General features: G+C 29.7%; 5 protein-coding genes and 1 long non-coding RNA gene across 11 annotated transcripts in view; 1 reads left to right on the top strand and 5 right to left on the bottom strand.

Moving 5' to 3' along the window:
* Positions 1 to 2,428: 2,428 nt before the first annotated feature.
* On the bottom strand, positions 2,429 to 4,782 carry Nacalpha (nascent polypeptide associated complex protein alpha subunit). Of its 3 annotated transcripts, none has more exons than XM_069118311.1 (6): positions 4,649 to 4,782; positions 3,619 to 3,883; positions 3,420 to 3,539; positions 3,125 to 3,220; positions 2,874 to 3,032; positions 2,429 to 2,673 (listed from the first exon to the last, which is right to left on the bottom strand). In XM_069118311.1, exons 2-6 carry the CDS (start codon positions 3,871 to 3,873, stop codon positions 2,659 to 2,661), a joined length of 645 nt encoding a protein of 214 aa, XP_068974412.1. In that variant the 5' UTR covers positions 3,874 to 3,883; positions 4,649 to 4,782; the 3' UTR covers positions 2,429 to 2,658. The 3 variants fall into 3 exon arrangements, with proteins under 3 accessions (XP_068974412.1, XP_068974414.1, XP_068974413.1); XM_069118313.1 differs by lacking the exon at positions 4,649 to 4,782 and adding an exon at positions 4,544 to 4,616; XM_069118312.1 differs by lacking the exon at positions 4,649 to 4,782 and adding an exon at positions 4,123 to 4,290.
* A 132-nt stretch (positions 4,783 to 4,914) lies between these two features.
* Positions 4,915 to 8,041, bottom strand: Lnpk (zinc-ribbon metal-binding protein lunapark). The gene is made up of 9 exons (XM_069118308.1): positions 7,670 to 8,041; positions 6,930 to 6,971; positions 6,657 to 6,844; positions 6,394 to 6,580; positions 6,000 to 6,237; positions 5,716 to 5,895; positions 5,437 to 5,622; positions 5,247 to 5,330; positions 4,915 to 5,162 (listed from the first exon to the last, which is right to left on the bottom strand). The coding sequence occupies exons 1-9, from the start codon at positions 7,703 to 7,705 to the stop codon at positions 5,158 to 5,160; spliced, it is 1,146 nt and encodes a 381-aa protein (XP_068974409.1). The 5' UTR covers positions 7,706 to 8,041; the 3' UTR covers positions 4,915 to 5,157.
* LOC138182442 (malate dehydrogenase, mitochondrial) lies at positions 7,670 to 10,137 on the bottom strand. Of its 2 annotated transcripts, XR_011173796.1 has the most exons (4): positions 9,618 to 10,137; positions 9,125 to 9,508; positions 8,430 to 9,026; positions 7,670 to 8,361 (listed from the first exon to the last, which is right to left on the bottom strand). XR_011173796.1 is itself a non-coding variant. In XM_069118305.1 (3 exons), the coding sequence occupies exons 1-3, from the start codon at positions 10,029 to 10,031 to the stop codon at positions 8,652 to 8,654; spliced, it is 1,173 nt and encodes a 390-aa protein (XP_068974406.1). In that variant the 5' UTR covers positions 10,032 to 10,137; the 3' UTR covers positions 7,670 to 8,651. The 2 variants fall into 2 exon arrangements, 1 of the variants encoding a protein (XP_068974406.1); XM_069118305.1 differs by having other exon boundaries at positions 7,670 to 9,026.
* Positions 7,986 to 9,625, top strand: LOC138182450 (uncharacterized). Its single transcript, XR_011173799.1, has 2 exons — positions 7,986 to 8,091; positions 8,762 to 9,625. It is a non-coding gene; the product is annotated as an uncharacterized LOC138182450 (long non-coding RNA).
* A 203-nt stretch (positions 10,138 to 10,340) lies between the features above and the next one.
* On the bottom strand, positions 10,341 to 12,940 carry LOC138182434 (condensin complex subunit 2). Its single transcript, XM_069118269.1, has 3 exons — positions 12,841 to 12,940; positions 12,661 to 12,784; positions 10,341 to 12,577 (listed from the first exon to the last, which is right to left on the bottom strand). Exon 3 carries the CDS (start codon positions 12,499 to 12,501, stop codon positions 10,489 to 10,491), a length of 2,013 nt encoding a protein of 670 aa, XP_068974370.1. The 5' UTR covers positions 12,502 to 12,577; positions 12,661 to 12,784; positions 12,841 to 12,940; the 3' UTR covers positions 10,341 to 10,488.
* Positions 12,941 to 13,587: 647 nt separating this feature from the next.
* LOC138182441 (endoplasmic reticulum junction formation protein lunapark-A-like) overlaps positions 13,588 to 16,914 on the bottom strand; it is a 102,263-nt gene continuing 98,936 nt past the window's right edge. Inside the window, exons 1-10 of one of the 3 annotated variants that reach the window (XM_069118302.1) lie at positions 16,468 to 16,758; positions 15,611 to 15,652; positions 15,348 to 15,535; positions 15,085 to 15,271; positions 14,981 to 14,992; positions 14,588 to 14,843; positions 14,324 to 14,485; positions 14,042 to 14,230; positions 13,879 to 13,962; positions 13,588 to 13,805 (exon numbers count right to left, since the gene is read on the bottom strand). In XM_069118302.1, the coding sequence (XP_068974403.1) occupies positions 13,684 to 13,805; positions 13,879 to 13,962; positions 14,042 to 14,230; positions 14,324 to 14,485; positions 14,588 to 14,843; positions 14,981 to 14,992; positions 15,085 to 15,271; positions 15,348 to 15,535; positions 15,611 to 15,652; positions 16,468 to 16,494 (1,269 nt within the window). In that variant the 5' untranslated portion in view covers positions 16,495 to 16,758 and the 3' untranslated portion in view covers positions 13,588 to 13,683. Of the gene's footprint in view, positions 13,806 to 13,878; positions 13,963 to 14,041; positions 14,231 to 14,323; positions 14,486 to 14,587; positions 14,844 to 14,980; positions 14,993 to 15,084; positions 15,272 to 15,347; positions 15,536 to 15,610; positions 15,653 to 16,467; positions 16,759 to 16,914 lie in introns of those variants that run through there. The other 2 variants (XM_069118304.1, XM_069118303.1) reach the window with 2 other exon arrangements.

Below are 16,914 nucleotides of genomic sequence, written 5' to 3'. Positions count from 1 at the left end.
ACAAGATATAAAATATGAAATAGGCTACGAATAGATACTATAATATAAATAAATAGTGTAAAATAAGTAAAATATAAAAAATCAAGTTAAATTACAAGTTAGAAAAAAGTATAATTATACCGGTGGTTGAATAACTTACTTAACTTATTTTTAAAAAAGTGATCAAGAACAAGCTAGAAGGACGCAATTAAATAATCGTCTTCTTATTAAATTTCTATAAAAGTTACACCATTCGATTTTTCTCGTCATCAGCATGGAATAAAACGTGTCTCAAAATTGCTCTTTTCCGTCAAACACGAACCTGTAACCCAAAGATTTTCATATTATTTCATATTATTCGACCAAGATCAAATAGATCTTAAAGAACTTGAAAAAATTTTGTTCAATAAGAATATTGATGATGAACGTTGAATAATTAAAAAGATAAAAAGGTGGAACATCAGATACGAGAATTTTTGGATCGATTGAATCGATGTTCGTGGGCCATGACGCAACGACGCGACGCGACATGACAGTCTTTTTGTCCAGAACGTTATGAAGATGTCGCTGAACAAACGCCACCATGGAGACGTGCGAAGCGTTTACAAAACGCTTACGCGTACCATGGGCCGCGTACACATCAACGCCGGTCGCATTATCTGATGGCACCGACATACGTCTTCGCTGTCAGCCGATCGTTAAGGGAACAATCAGACATGTCGGAGACGGATCGGCTGCCAACCACTTCTACCCTTCCTCTCTTTGATCGCAATCCTCTTTTTCCTTCTTCACTATTCTTTTATTCCTTCCTGTGACACGTCTTTCCATTCGCAAACGTCGAATCCTTCACTATGTTTCGCAGCTTCTTCGACTATATAATAAAAAATAAGCGATAAAAAGATTCATCATTTACATGAATTGACATAAAATTTTGCAGAATTTCGCTTTTTTGCTGCAGTAGAATATTATATGTTTATTTATCTACTATAAAATCTAATTTGTAACCGCGTGAGACACGGAATGATTTCATTTGTTCACGGTGTTATAAGGTTATACTTTGTTAGCGTTCTAAAGTGTTATAAAGTATAGGAAACTAGACAACATCGAAAATTGTATGTCAAAATTTGTAATATTTGTAACGTCAGATCCAATAAACGTATACTTTCAAATGGATAGCTGCTAAATTTTAATTAATAATTGCGCTGTGTACAATAACATTTAAAACTTACAAAGTTCGTAGTATATACATATTATTGTTGTCCTATCTCTCACATCCGCTAAATTGGTTTTATTTGATCAATCAATCCATGTTATTAGTTAACCTTAACCTATAATTCATACTACGAACACGACGACAAATTTTTCAATTTTGGTCCACAAATATCACAAATCTCCACACAATATCATAAAACAAGAAGTTAAATTCAAAATTACTAAAGGATTGCCATTTTTCATTTGGTAAGGCGTGTCATTCTTATAAAACGATCTATAACCGTTTTACGCAACGCTGGAAAGATCCAATGGCGGACCGAATGGAAATTCGATTACTCGTGTCCCGCAGGTGTTTCCCTCGCGGTGTCCCTTTATTACGTGACAATATTGCAAACGCTTCTTGTCGGCAATAAAGCGTCTTAAGATCCGTGCCAGATGTCACCGTAGGTAGCGTCATATACGAGACCGAAATCTCAAATATTAGCAGATTCCCGGCCGGATAGAGAGAATGGTGCACGTCCACGCTCTAATATCGCAGCTTTTTTCCAGCCCTCGGCGATGCGATGCGCGCCGCGACATGTGCACGAAACGGCTTATGAAACTTTCGTCGAGCACAGCCATCGCGAATAGCTATCATTCCCAACATTACTTATCTCCGACTGATGAAACTGGAGTATACACGAAACAAGTGTTTAAAGAAAATAAAAATGACGTCCTTAGTTATACTTTCGATGTATGTACTTATATCGTTTATTCTCGCTTGATGAAATTTTTAGAAAAAAACTAATAGTCTTTTTATATGAAATAGGATATTGCAATTTTGATAAGGTAAAATATATTTAACTTTGCTATTTCTTCACAGTTTCGCTATTTAATATTTAATTATTAAAATTGTATATTTTCATATATATACATATTTTAGATGATCAGAAGAATTATTTGAAAAGGTTGTGAATATCTGTAATTCGTGGAATATGTCATGCACTGCCATCTATTCATATTTCCTCGAATCTGAAATTTTTTGACATTTAACCATCTGTCGATAAAATAGAAGTGAGAAATAAATCTTTATTACCACCATTGTCTTACCGCATCGCAATGCTGATAATCAATAATGTTCACGCGCCATTATTTCGCGCACCGATGATTCCAGCGTTATGTAACGATGTCAACGAAGTCTACTTCGATTTTTCTTTAATTTCGTATCGTAAACTTGTGAAATAACACGCAAACAACATAGTGTCCTTAGTGTATTTATTTTTTTTTCATATGAATTATGTATATACATGTGAATTCTTTTGAGACAAACATCACGGTCTCCATGCCTCTTAGTATTCGAGCTTAATCCTTTCAACGTGTAATGAGAGAAAAAAAGGATGATGTTCTTTCCTGATGACGTAGTGATAAAATAAGATGATGTCACAATGATAGCTACGACGTAGCATACCCTACTGCAAAGTAGCTTCATCACATTGTCAATTCCTGAAACCAACAAAAAACGAAGTATAAGTTTTCAAATGATATAGATGAAATCGTTTTTTTTTTTTATACACAGATTTAATCAGTCTGCCAAGATTTTCAACAATATTATAAATCTGATTATAAAATAAATGCGAAACCGTTGGTAAAATCATCACATAATTGTGTTCTATAAAATTTTGTATTTCCGTTTGTAAACTTACCATAATAGCATTAACAATATCATTCTGATTATTTTTAAGAGCTTTAATAGCCTTCCCTCGAGACACATTTGCTTGACACATTACTAGGTCAATGTCTTTTTCTTCGACACCCGTTTCGTCTACTTCTTCTTCTGATTCTTCCTGTATTGGTGCAACAACCTTTAAAAATACAAAGTTAAAAGATAAAGTTAGTATCAAATATGAAATGTTGCGTTACAGTTTTTTTATAGCAACCAAATACAATATCTTACCGTAGTACTACCGCCAGCTTCAGTTGCTGGAATAACTGGTGGTTCCTTAAACTTCTCAGCTGCTGCTACTTGAGCTTGTTGACTCAGATCCTCAATCTGTAAAACAAATAATTTCGTTAAATAATTAAAAACCATAATATTTGAAAAAATGTACAATTATTAAACGTATCAGTCTGCCAAGGAATTTTTTCTACATTTCTTTAATTCATAATATGCGAAACACAAAACTAATCATCACCTTCTCTGAGATATTATTTCTCTAACATACTACTTCAAGATATTTCCAGAATTTTACCTTGGCTTCACCAAACACTATGTAAGTATCTGAAGCTGGATTCTTTAACACATCTGGCTTATTGATTACAAAGAGAATATTTTTTGATTTACGAATAGTCACTCTGTTAACTCCTTGCACCTGAATAAAACAATTTCAAGTATTTATTTATTCATACATATAAAAAAAGTATATGATATATTGCATTCATCTGACATACAGGCTTTAATCCCAATTTGCTCATAAGCTTCCTGGCTTTTTTCTCTCCTCGACTTTGTTTTGCTTTAGAAACCATATCAATGGGAAGACCAGTGACGGTTGTCCCTGGGAAACCAACAGTACCCCCAGCTCCTGCATCGTCCAATTCCGGGATAGTATCATCTGAATCTGTATCAGTTCCAGATCCTGCTGCAGCTGCTTCGACCTTAGTAGGTTCAGAGCTTGCAGCTTTGTCGAGTTCAGTTAGTTCTGGCATATTTATTGATCTGTAACAAATAATTACATTAAATAAATAATAATGTACATTTACCACTTTTTATTATACATTACAAACTGAAACAAATTGCAAAATATATATGGTCAGCATTTACTCTTTTTGTAAAAAGTATAATTTTATACGATATTAACGAATCTGTATATTAACATAATTTATACATTGATACAATCATTCTCCATAAAAATCGGCCACACGTGTATTACACCGGGTTAACAAAATCTGCCCCACCTAATATACCCTCGTTTGTAGTATGACTTTCAATGAACATGAACGACTTCACAAGTGTAGATAAAATAACGATGAAATTGATGAACAAATTGTATGTTATTAATAAATATAAAACAATTAAATGGAAAAAATAAACACTTATCACACAATGATTGTAACAGACAAATGGACGTTGTTATGGCGCCCACTGAAGGTAGCCGAAAAATACTTGCAACGATACGATCGACAATTCCCGTTGCTATTTATGTTTAACTATCGTGACAAGATTAATTGCGTTCCAATAATTGTGAGTGACACATTTTCAGTCTATCCGCGTTTTTATACGATGTTTTATATCGTTATGCAGCACGATGAATTTCGTGCATGAAAATCATCGAAGCACAAACATTTCGCACGTTCATCGTTGACAATAAATCATTACACGCGATATGATTCACACAAAGGGATATGTTTGTTACTTGTCTCTCGATATTCGCGCTCTTTTACTATCATTACAGAACGATGCCGAAAAAATCGTTAGATTTACCTCGAACGATAATCCGTCGACGACCGAGCACTATTTTTACCATGTAAACTGAGACCAATTCACACGTGTACTCGAATGAGCATAGTTTTGTACTTTTAAGAACACAAAACGCAAGCAGACATTTTGTTAAATCAGCACCCGCAATTGGCTACGCAAATCAAAGAGAAAACATCGCATTTTACGGAATTCATTTCGAAAATAATTTCAAGAATATTAAACACGAATAAATATTAAAAAGAATATAAAAAGTTTATTAAAAAGGGAAATATTTACATGTATGTATATCCGTACATTTATATGTATGTGTGTATATCTCCATGTATAGTATAATGAAAACTATAATATATGTTTATAGTATACACATATTGTAGTACGCATATTTTATAACAGTTTTGCAATGGAAATTACTTCTACATATTTTTTTTAAGGTGGAAATTCATCGATATCTATTTTTTCTATCCTTTCTTCACGATTATGTACTTTTTTCGTTCCGATTCCGCAGTATCTAGTTAATCTACATAATTGCAATTATTTCCTTTAGAAAAAATATTGAGTTATAAATATGTTTAATTGTTATTAACTCTATTGAGTTCCTTACCACACGTATTTTTTTCTGGTTTAGTATTAGTAACAGATTCAATCTCTTTCAACGTTTCTGTAGATCTTTCAACTGCTTTCATATCTAAATTTAAAAATAATTTTTTTCTTGACTCAGATTATTTTTTTTAAATCAATAAGATCATAGTAAGGTATACTCGTAAGATCACGTATTTATTTTCCTTTCAAACCTGAATCAGACGTACCCTTTGATTCAGTTTGTTCATCTTCCAAATGTTCTGTACTGGTGTTAGCTGATAAATGTTCAGAATTGTTTAAAGATGGATTATTAAGTGTAATATTGTATTCTAGTTTTGGAGCAGATGGCTTCTGTTTCCTTGCAGGATTCCAAAAATTGCAGTAACAACATCTAAATCCTACAAAATAAAAATACATATATTTTGAATATTTATTATTATAATTAAATTTTTATATATAATTCTGGCTGGCAGATTATAACAAATGTTTACCAAAATATTCAAATTCCTCTTTGAGAGCCATTCCATTGTGCAACTCACAACCTCGACAAATTAATGCATATCGATTAGATGGACCATCCCCAATGAGATAATCAATTATTCGATCCAAATTAGTCCTTTGCGGCGATAATATTGGACGTGGTAAGATTGATGAACATAATAAAGGAGACCCTATTATGTAAGATTTTGCTTTGATAAATTTACAATAAAAGATAATAAAATACAAATGAAATAAAAAAATAAAAGTTATTAACTGTAATCCACAAGATACTAACTATGATTCTGATTTGGAGTATCGACTAGTTTATCACTACTCTGAAGAGGAGTATTTGGTAAATTGCGAACAGGAGTTGTGCTAGCTGGGACAGGGCCAGTGTTAGAAGATACACAGCTTTGCGCATTTAGTGCTTGATTTTGACTTATTGTTACACGCTTTCTCAGTTCCCCAAAAGGAGATCTAGCAGATTTTATATATTGTGGTGTACTAGATTGTTCAGGAATTTCTATTGCAGGCTAAAATGAAAGATTCTTTTAATAGATGCATTGCCTTCCTTTTCAAACTGTTTTCATATAACTAATTGTTTGAGATATAAAGCTGTATATTATAGACAACTGAAAAATGAATTAAAATAAAGAAAATTATATTAATACTATAATCAATGCACTTACTGGAGTCATTTTTAGTTGATCAGGCGCAAACTTTAACAGAATTTCTTTAGCTTTTTTATATGTTTCAATCTCTGCAACTTCATCCAGAATTTTCTTTTTTTCAGATTGCATATAGATTAATCTATCTTGATTTTTAGAAATTTTACATTTATAATACCAGGTTACCATTCTTTTTGTAAGCAATATTCTGTGACAATGAGATACATTTTGTTATACCTCTTGAATAATTTAGTGAAGGAAATAAATACAATTAGAATACTTACAGAATTGGAAAAATTAACAGTGGAATGATATAAAATATTTGATCATATAGTGATGCAGGGAAGAAATAGAAGTAAAAAATGAATGCTGTTGTAATATAAAGTATCACACTATATAATATCAGAGTTCCAATAATTTTTTTATGTCTTTGTTCTGTACTATATCCATATCTTTCTATCTCTTTAATTTTCTGTTAAGGAAGGAATTTTTAATTACTTATCTAGTTATCAACATAAATATAGTTATCAACAAGTAAAAGAATATAAATATTTTACCACATCAAGATCCTCCAAAATTTCAATTGTTGTTTTCTTCCTCTGAAATGTAAAAGTAATTTACATTATAAATTTATATTACAAATATTAGCATATTTATATATGAGATCAATTTTCTAGAAGTATTTATTTTACTTTATGAGCATTACATTATATACATTACATTTATTCTCTTTTTCCCTTAGTGTACATATTTACATATTTAAAAAAAGGTGAATTTCAATTATTGAATTGAAATGAATTCAGCACAATGAACCAAAGATGTTCTTGGCATAATAATTAATATGAAACTTTATAAATAACTACATGCATAGCATATTTAATTAAAACTTTTGTTTGGAAGTATGATATCATATTTTTATATAGTAGTTTTTATTGAAACACATACGTTTATACCATATTTTAATAAAAAAGGTTCTCATATATTTCTATTTAAAAGATATTTACAGATATCTTTATGTATATAATTTTTCAACTGTTTTTAATTCAACAGTGACAAAATTTAAATAATATGGATGTAATGTCATTGTATAGTAATTTCGTATTGCGTGACAATTCTACATGAATTACAAATCGATGTTGATTAATCATTCAATATTATGAATCTCATTCTAATTAGGTTAAAAAGCTTAAATCTCCTCTTTATAAAAATTAAAGGTTATAAACTTTTAAGTCATAAATTTGTACTACTTATAAAATAATATAGTATGTACTTATAAAAAGTTGATGCACTGACTTACGCCAAATCTTGATAGAAATCTAAACAAGATTCCCATCTTAACCAACCGTTGGTGCCGATCGATCCAAATTTAAACTTAAATCACTTTGTGTTTTGTTTCTATGTTTATAGTTTCAATATTTATAAGTGTCATGATTTCTAACATATTTGTCATGACCTTTATAAAAAAGTACTTTTATGGCACAGGATGTTCATTTAATATTTAAATAATATATCGGTAAATTAGTAGATATCAAAAAATTTTCTTTTCACTTGTCACTTTCTGTTGAATAAATCAATTGAGCATAAATATATTGTTTTCAATTAAAATGTGTATTAAGTTACGTTCCTTGTTATTTCCTGTTCGTTCCTATCGGCTATTCACCAGTCGAGATACGCTCCGTTTGAAACTACAAATCAAACTGATACGAACAACTGTACATTGTATGTATATGTTATAGAATAACGACTCGGCTTGTGCATCAATAAGAAAGAAATGCAAAGAAATAAATAAAATATATGTTAATATTATATATCACTAAAAATATTATAAATACTTATAAAAATAATTTCAGCTATTCTTCCGAGAACGACCTTTAATTTAGACGAAACTTTGAAAATATAATAGGTTCCTTTTAGATAAAAATAATGTTTAGGAGAAAAATTTTTGACGTCTCAAAAATTAAGGCATCTTTTTAACATTTTTCATCTTTCCTACACATATTGAAGTACAATTTTTATGTATACGGTATAAACTTCAAACATGATATTATTGTACATACATAAATAGAACAGAGGTATTATGGTCGATCACATAATAATCGATACATTCCTATTACTTTTATTGTATACGAAGCAGTAGAGTAAATGGTAAAAATTTAGGCATCTTTCCTGTTAAATTACCTGAAAAAAAGCTAGTTTGCATTTAATAACAAAGATATTAACTTCATGGAGTTGTATAATTTTTATATAAGATAAAATCATTTATAAAAAAAAAGATGAATTTATACAGTTTTCAGTGTGATATGTCTATTATTATGTACTGTTTTCGATCCCATTTCGATATATTCATTGATAGAAGGGATTGCCTGTTCTACAAGTACTATTTCCACAGCAGACATTTTTGGTAGTCCAAAATTTTTTTGTATGCCGCCTGGGCCGAATTGCAATTGGCTGGTGAAGTATCGACATCCCGGCAAAATATTTGATCGTACATAAGCAGAGGAAATAACATTTTTATAACCGCTAAGTCCTTCGACAAGCGCAAGGATTAATTTGGCAGCTGCAGCTCCATCAGACAGCACTGGACCTTTAAATTCAATATTTGCCATTTCTTTATCTGCGGTACGTAATGATTGTAACAACATTTCTTGTTGCGCCTACATGAATTTTTAATATAAGGTGTTAGAATGTGCATAAAAAAATTCTCTCCCTAAATACATATAACAGTTTAATGTAAATGACTACATTTTCATACATTGTTAAAACGATTGATTGGAGAAGCACACGACAAAAGGGGAACAATAGTGTTTGAATCTGCCCCGCCAACCATTGGAACTGATAAGAAAGCAGGATTTAAATCCAGAAGATTCGCGGTTAATGCCTCCATTCGCATACGATCATGTGCAGTGGAACCAATAATTCTGTCTGGATCCCACCATCCAGCAAGTTTGTAAATTTCTGACACCATGGGAAGTATAGCCGTTACTGGTCGAGTAAAAACAGCTACCAAAGATTCTGAACTCAATTGTACCATTTGCTCAGCCATTTCGCTCACGTATGTCGATGCAGCCTCAAATTGTGCTGCGGGACTTACATCAATACTAACATTTGTCTCATCCATCAATGCGATAATATCTATCTGTAAATCATATCGATTTCTACGTATCAATTTTATCAACGTTGGGTCAGTGTTGTATTTGGAGACGTACTGCTCATTTTGTTTCGTTGTTTAATAAATAAATACATACTTCTTTAAGAGCTTCTTTTAAATGTTTTCTTTTAAAATATTTTACACGAGGTGATGTGTCAATATGACTAATATCTAAAATTGCATTAGCCAATAAATCTTTTGTATCTACCACATGTATTCGTTTTATAAGACGAAATTGTTTTAGAAGAACAGCAGCGTACATCAATGATTCGCCGCCTCCAATCATGCAAACGTTTATGTCACCTTTATGATCTGGTGAAAAGGAATCATAATTTTTTAATTGAGGTTTGATGTTAACATTAGCTTCTTTTCTCGATTTTTGACCATTTCCTTTATCTTTTGCACATTTTGATTTTTCATCGTCAATCGGCATATTTGAAATGTTCCGGTAAAAACGGCGTGAAATGCATTTTTCGATAGATACCAAAAGATATCGCTTTGTTACAATCATATCTAAACATTAATTTTTATGTGAATCATTGACGATAATTTCTTAATACTGTCGAGGATGATAAAAAGATAGAATTCGGAGAATACTTAGGTTATAGACTTAAAAATACATTGATTCTAACATAAAGATATAAAGATAGAGTGCGTGAGCGAGCCGAAAAAGTGACATTAAAATAGAAAGAAAACAATAAATATACATATTGTCTATGTTGTTTACATTTTTCATTTATTCACATTATATTTACAAAAGTTAGAAATTGTTCGTTCATATATATATATATATATCATAATGTAATTAAAGAATAATGGAAAGAACTAGACACAACTAGATATTAATAAAACTCTGTTTTAATGCATGATTTATATAACGTCATCACAATATATAAAATAATATTTGCATTTTATTATGGACTTAATATTATTCTGTTATTTTATTGTTGATTATAGTATATATGTACTTAACTTGCTTCTATGATAAGATCAGACATATCTGGAACAGACTGTATTTTTAGTGTCTTTTCATTTGCTAAATGTAGCAATGATACAAAAGAAATAGGAAAACTTAAGACTTCTATATTGGCTTTTGTTAATAAATTTGGTAATGTTTTACAAATCTCACTAAAACATCTATTTTCTTTCATTCTACTTTCTTTTTCTCGGTTTTCAATATTTTCTGTATTTATATTTTCTGTATCATTGCACATAGTTAGGCTTTTCCAAATGGATTTTTTTAGTTGTCGCATATCGATTCTTTTAGCACGTGTACTATATGCAATAGATATCTTATTTGTTAATTTAGGAATAGCTACTAAGTTATCTCCAGTAAAAATCATTTGTGTTTCTGCTTCATTTTCAACTTCATCATTATTTTCAAGATCATTATTGTCTTCATTTGATGCATAGTCTTCATTAGGGACATATGGACAATAATTTGATATATCATTTTCATTATCATAATTATAATTCTCTATATCAGATACATGAGTAGCATCTAATTGATCCTTTTTCATATTTATATGTATTAATTCATGAAGGTACAATTTAGCAGCACTTGTAATATCATAATGCATATCTCGTGGTAATGTAAGTCTTTCTTCATACCACTCTAAATTGGCAGCATCAAACTTTGTAACTTTACTTACAACAAATTTTGGTACTACTGTTGTTTTTATACTGTCGTCATAACATATTTCTATTTCTTTTTTTTTTCTACCTGGCTTCTGTGGACAAGCGGCGATAATTTTACTTCCAGATAGTTTTGAAAAATTACTTATTCTCCAATGAGATGGACCAGCCCAGTGTATATTCAAACTTTTCTGAAGGAAGGAATACTCAGATGTTTTAATCACTCCAACATTAGATAAAACTTTACAGAAGTCTACAATTTTTTCTGTTGGTTTTTGTACCTCTGCACATTTCTCTGTATTTTCCACATCATCTTGAATATCTAAATAATTCATATCATCATGAGGCACTTCTTCCTCAGATGGTAAGCTAGCATCTAAATCAAACTGAAATCCATTTTCATTGTCACTCTTTGACTTTATACCTTTATCTTCTTCTTTTTCTTCTTCTGTTTCTTTCTCAATATCGTTGATCCAATTTTGAAATTCAAAATTGGTTAAAGGTGGACATATTTCTAATTTAGAAAAATCTTCCATCTGGGGAATAATTATTTTCGCGTCTTTTTTGTCTATTTTATGTTCTACAACATCCACAATAACATCATGATATAAATGTAAAGAATAGTTTGAATTTGCATGATTTGACAGCATTACTTGATATAATGCATCTGTAGTTTGTGAATCCTCATTTTCCATTATCCACAAAGAAGGCTTCATAATTTCTACAGTTCCTTTTAAGCTATCTGTCGTACTAAAAATCTTCTGTTTGTTTTTCTTTTTCCCCTTTTTCTTATGTATTCGTATATCTTTTACTTGATCTCCTTGCTCGGTATTTAGCTCTCCACTTACTTCATCAATTGAGCTATCATTTTGTTGCTTATCTATTCCACTAGCTATTTTCATTATTTCAGTATAAACTCCATCTACACGAAAACCATAGATTTTTGTGCTTACATCTAAAGATGTACTGGCTGCTTGCAAATTAGATATGTTGGCATCTTGTTTTTTTATCATGTAGGACATGAAGTCAATTATTTCAAGACTAAATGCATTTTTCACATTAATCTTGTTTTCAATATTAAGTTTTATACATTCAGCCATACGATCCTTTATCTCATGTGTTGGCATATGTGCTAGAAAACCAAGACCCAAAGATCTTCGTTTTTTATTTGTGCTTAAATTTTCTACTGATGCTGTAGAAGCATTTAATTCATGACGTCTAGCCAATCTTTCAGCTTCATCATTGTTTTCTACCAATTTGGGTGATAATGTACTTTGTAGTACAAAAGATTTTCTTCGCAGAGATGATGACGATGATGTGCCTAATATTATTATTTCCTTTTCCATTTTGCAGACTTATTTAAATATATACACAGAGATCAAATATATATAAATATATTTAAAGATGCCTTTTTTCATTCACCTAAAACAGACATTTCCGTTTATGTACTTTACCAAAGTGTTAACAAAGTTTAACGAAGATGAACGAAAACAAAAAATACTTACCACTTAATGAAGTAAAATTGCCTATAATCTTTTCCAAATCAACCCTCATTAAACGTAACAAAGTATAAAGTCGTTGGAGTTCGAGTTGCATTTGTCGAAGTGCTATCAATTCGTTAAAAAGGTCCTGAAAGTAACGCATTAATATTTACATAAATTCAATGAAACTTTATTTTTGTATACCTTATTATCCATTTAAAAGAAAGTTTGTAGAAATAGATACAAGAAAAATACTTTAAAAATTAACTTAATATTATGCATTCATTCCACAATGTTTTTTTTTATCAACCGAAATTGTTACAAATTCAAACAAGTTTGAATGCAAGTGTTCTTAAAACCATTTTATTTGAATAATAATAAATAATTCTTATTTTCATGGTATATTTACTATATTATTTTTCTAAATATATTGTATCTGATAAATAAGAAATCAACTATAACAAAACAATTAAAACAATTACATTTACTTAATAATTTAAAAATTTTATTTGACATAAAAGAATATAGCATAGCGACTACTAGCAGTTGCTACTAAGCACATAGAAAAGCGCCAAGAAGCTGCGACATTAGCGCACCCCATTTCTAGCGCGGAACTAATTGAAAATTATAAAATACCTATAATTGTCCTCTCGCGTAAAGACAATAAATAGCCGATCAGTTTTCGAAAAAATATTCTTAAATTATCTATGCTTTTCTTTTTTTTTGTTTGTTTGCTTTTTTATTCCTAAGAGTTCAGATTCATCACTAGTAAAGATGGCAGATCTGAATTAACGTAACTATGAAAGATTTATCTCAGAGAAAAATTTGCAAAAGAACCCAATATCATAATTATTTAGTAAGTATATATTTTACTTATATAGTAAGGATTCATTATAAAGCATGGACTTAGGGTGGACCTTTTGCAGATCTTACGATTAGGATTGAACAAAATTTCATGTTGCACATTATTTCAAAATATATTTTGTTAACACATAGCGTTTCATAACAAAAAGTTTCGTGTTATAAATTATTTCAAAATATATTTTTTTAAGACGATGATTCGTCGATATCCATTTTTTCATCACTCTCGTCACAATTATGTGCTTCTTTCGTTTCGGACTCCGTAGTGTCCGATTCCGCATTGTGTGGCTCGGCATTGTTTGGTTCATCTGTAATTATAATTATTTATAATACCAAAAAATATATTAGATTATGAGTATGATTAACAACAACGTTACTTACCACATGTATCTTTAACTGGTTCAGTTACGTGTTCAATCTTTTCCAATGCTTCTGTTGGTCGCTCAACGACTTCGATATCTGAATCTAAAAATTATTTTCGATTGATTCCAATTATTTCTTCAATCCCAAACAGTTTATACATTAGCTTTCTTTTTATTCAAACCTGTATCCGATGCATTTATTGATTCCGTTTGCGGAGGATTTAAATGTTCTGCTACATTTGGATCAGATGCTACATATTCAGAAGTATTTAAAGATGAACTACTATGTGCAACATTATACGTTAATTTCGGAGCAGATGGCTTCTGTTTTCTTGCACGATTCCAAAAGTTGCAATAACAACATCTGAATCCTACAAAATCAAAATACATATATTTTGAATATTTAGTAACGTAATTAAATCTTTATACTTAACTCTTTTTGGCAGATTATGACAAATGTTTACCGAAATATTCAAATTCCTCTTTGAGAGCCATCCCATTGTGAGACTCACAATTTCGACACACTAATGCATATCGATTCGATGGACCATCTCCAACAAGATAATCAATCAATCGATCCAAATAAGTCCTTTGCCGCGATAATACTGGACGTGGTAACGGAGTTCCTAGTAACAAAAAACCTCAATAAAAAAATTTTACTTGAATAAATTAATTTTTAATAAATTAAAAAAATAAAAAATAGTAATCGTAGTCCTAAAAATACTAACGATAATCACGAATTGGAGTATTAACTGGTCTAATACCACCCTGGAAGGAAGTATTTAATGGATTCTGAGTGGGAGCTATGCCAACTGGGGCAAGACCAGTGTTAGCAGGTATACCACTATGCACATTCAGTGGTTGATTTTGATTTATTATTATACGTCTTCTCAGTTCCGTAGAAGGTGATACTGGAGATATTATATGCTGTGGTGTACTTGATCGTTTAGGAGTTTCTGTTGATGATGACACTTTAAAAGTTGTCTAAAATGAAAGAATCTTTTACTAGACTTTTTATCTTCTATATATTCAAATGTTTCTCTAGTACTTTCTTATCCAAAAAGATACTCATAATTATCAAAAATTCATTCTTCATATATTTTATCGTGTAAAATACAAACCTGCGGGGACAACTGAAAGATGGAAAAATAATTCAATTATTAAAAATTTGTAAAGATTATATTATGTAACTAAAATAAAGAAATTATATTATAGATTTACTTACTGGAGTCATTCTTAATTGATCAGGCGCAAACTTTAACAGAATTTCTTTAGCTTTTTTATATGTTTCAGTCTCTGTAACTTCATCTAGAATTTTCTTTTTTTCAGATTGCATACTACTTAATCTATCTTGATTTTTAGAAATTTTACATTTATAATACCAGGTTACCATTTTTTTTGTAAGCAATATTCTGTGACAATGAGATACATTTTGTTATACCTCTTGAATAATTTAGTAAAGGAAATAAATACAATTAAAATACTTACAGAATTGGAAAAATTAACAGTGGAATGATATAAAATATTTGATCATATAGTGATGCAGGGAAGAAATAAAAGTAAAAAATGAATGCTGTTATAATATAAAGTATCACACTATATAATATCAGAGTTCCAACAATCTTTTTATGTCTTTGTTCTGTACTATATCCATATCTTTCTATCTCTTTAATTTTCTGTTAAAGAAGGAATTTTTGATTACTTATCTAGTTATCAACATAAATACAAGTAAAAGAATATAAATATTTTACCGCATCAAGATCCTCCAAAATTTCAATTGTTGTTTTCTTCCTCTGAAATATAAAAATAATTTGTTTTAACCCAATTACATTAGTAATAAAAGGAAAAGTATTTCCATATATAATATTCTCTTTCTCTCTCTCTTCTCTCAATGTACTTATTTACATACTAATATATTTAAAAAAAAAAATGAAATTTAATTATCAAATTCAAATGGAAATTTATGTTATGTTTCAGGTTATAATACTTTATTTTTATATAATAATTTTTATTATACAACATAAAATAGGTAAGTATCTTTATACAATTTTTTAAGACAAAGCAGTTACAAACATTTGTATGTATATTTTTATTTTCTTGTATTTTTACTTTGTATGTATATATTACTTTCTGTCTTTTTGGTTTGACAAAATTTAAATAATCTGAACGTAATATCATTGAATAATAATTTTATATTGTACGAGAATTCTGCATATATTAAAAGTCAATGTTAATTAATTATTCAATATTGAAATCTTATTCAAATATGATTATAGACATTAAGCTACAAAAATCATAAATTATAAATGTTTAAGAATTTATATTATTATATATTATGATAATAAAGTTATTTTTTAGCAAACTTATTCAAAACTTCCTTATTTTCGCGCCTAACCTAAAAATTTGTCATATATAAAGAAATGTGTTTGAATTAATTGCATTTAAATATTATAAAACGTAATACATTATGCGTTAAAAGTTTAAGCATTTGTTATAAAATATTATATCTAAATTATTTTCGAATGCTTAGTAAAAGATTTATAACATGACAAAATGTTAACCTCCGTAATACAGTATTAATGTTATTTACATACTACCGGAGACTTACGCGAAATCTTGATAATATAATCCCCATTATGTCCAAATTTTAATAAGTTCTCGTCAAAGATAAAACCGATCAAACGTAAGAGATTCATGCAATTTTTTTTCTTTTTTTTTTATTGAGCAGACTTCGAACAGCTCCAAATTTGTAAAATATTCTTGGAATCGAGCCAATGCTGACCCATAAGCGAAGATACATAGATATTTAACATAATATATATGTATACAGGTGAATATATATGTGTGTATGACTAGAATATGTATTCTGTATAATGCAGCAGAAAATGCACGGCTACGTTATGCTGACAATGATATATATATATATATATATAACACCTGGAAAGAGTGCAAAGGAATCGTTAAGGATAATTCCTATGTAAAACTAAAATTTTCATTCAGAAAATGTATCGTCCTAGGGATTATAATATTTTCATGTTACAAACGACAATAGTAA

This window comes from Bombus flavifrons, chromosome 8 (genome assembly GCF_040668555.2).
Source record: "Bombus flavifrons isolate JBK064 chromosome 8, iyBomFlav1_principal, whole genome shotgun sequence".
Taxonomy (NCBI): Eukaryota; Metazoa; Arthropoda; class Insecta; order Hymenoptera; family Apidae; genus Bombus; species Bombus flavifrons.
The sequence above is the reverse complement of the archived record's forward strand: the minus strand, read 5'-3'. Positions and strand labels throughout refer to the sequence as shown.

Bases quoted from the DNA above. Each gene is read 5' to 3' on its own strand.
- Nacalpha (XM_069118313.1), bottom strand. From the start codon at position 4,614: ATGATAGTAAAAGAGCGCGAATATCGAGAGACAAGTAACAAACATATC. The intron at 3,884-4,543 runs GTAATGATTTAT...TATTTGTTACAG, and splicing joins TTGTGTGAATCATATCGCGT to ATCAATAAATATGCCAGAAC. The intron at 3,221-3,419 runs GTAAAATTCTGG...TTTGTTTTACAG, and splicing joins TAGTGTTTGGTGAAGCCAAG to ATTGAGGATCTGAGTCAACA.
- LOC138182442 (XM_069118305.1), bottom strand. From the start codon at position 10,031: ATGATTGTAACAAAGCGATATCTTTTGGTATCTATCGAAAAATGCATT. The intron at 9,509-9,617 runs GTATGTATTTAT...TATGATTTACAG, and splicing joins TAAAAGAAGCTCTTAAAGAA to ATAGATATTATCGCATTGAT. The intron at 9,027-9,124 runs GTATGAAAATGT...AAATTCATGTAG, and splicing joins CAATCAATCGTTTTAACAAT to GCGCAACAAGAAATGTTGTT.
- LOC138182434 (XM_069118269.1), bottom strand. From the start codon at position 12,501: ATGGAAAAGGAAATAATAATATTAGGCACATCATCGTCATCATCTCTG.
- Lnpk (XM_069118308.1), bottom strand. From the start codon at position 7,705: ATGGGAATCTTGTTTAGATTTCTATCAAGATTTGGC. The intron at 5,896-5,999 runs GTTAGTATCTTG...CTTACATAATAG, and splicing joins TACTCCAAATCAGAATCATA to GGTCTCCTTTATTATGTTCA. The intron at 5,623-5,715 runs GTAAACATTTGT...TTTATTTTGTAG, and splicing joins AGAGGAATTTGAATATTTTG to GATTTAGATGTTGTTACTGC.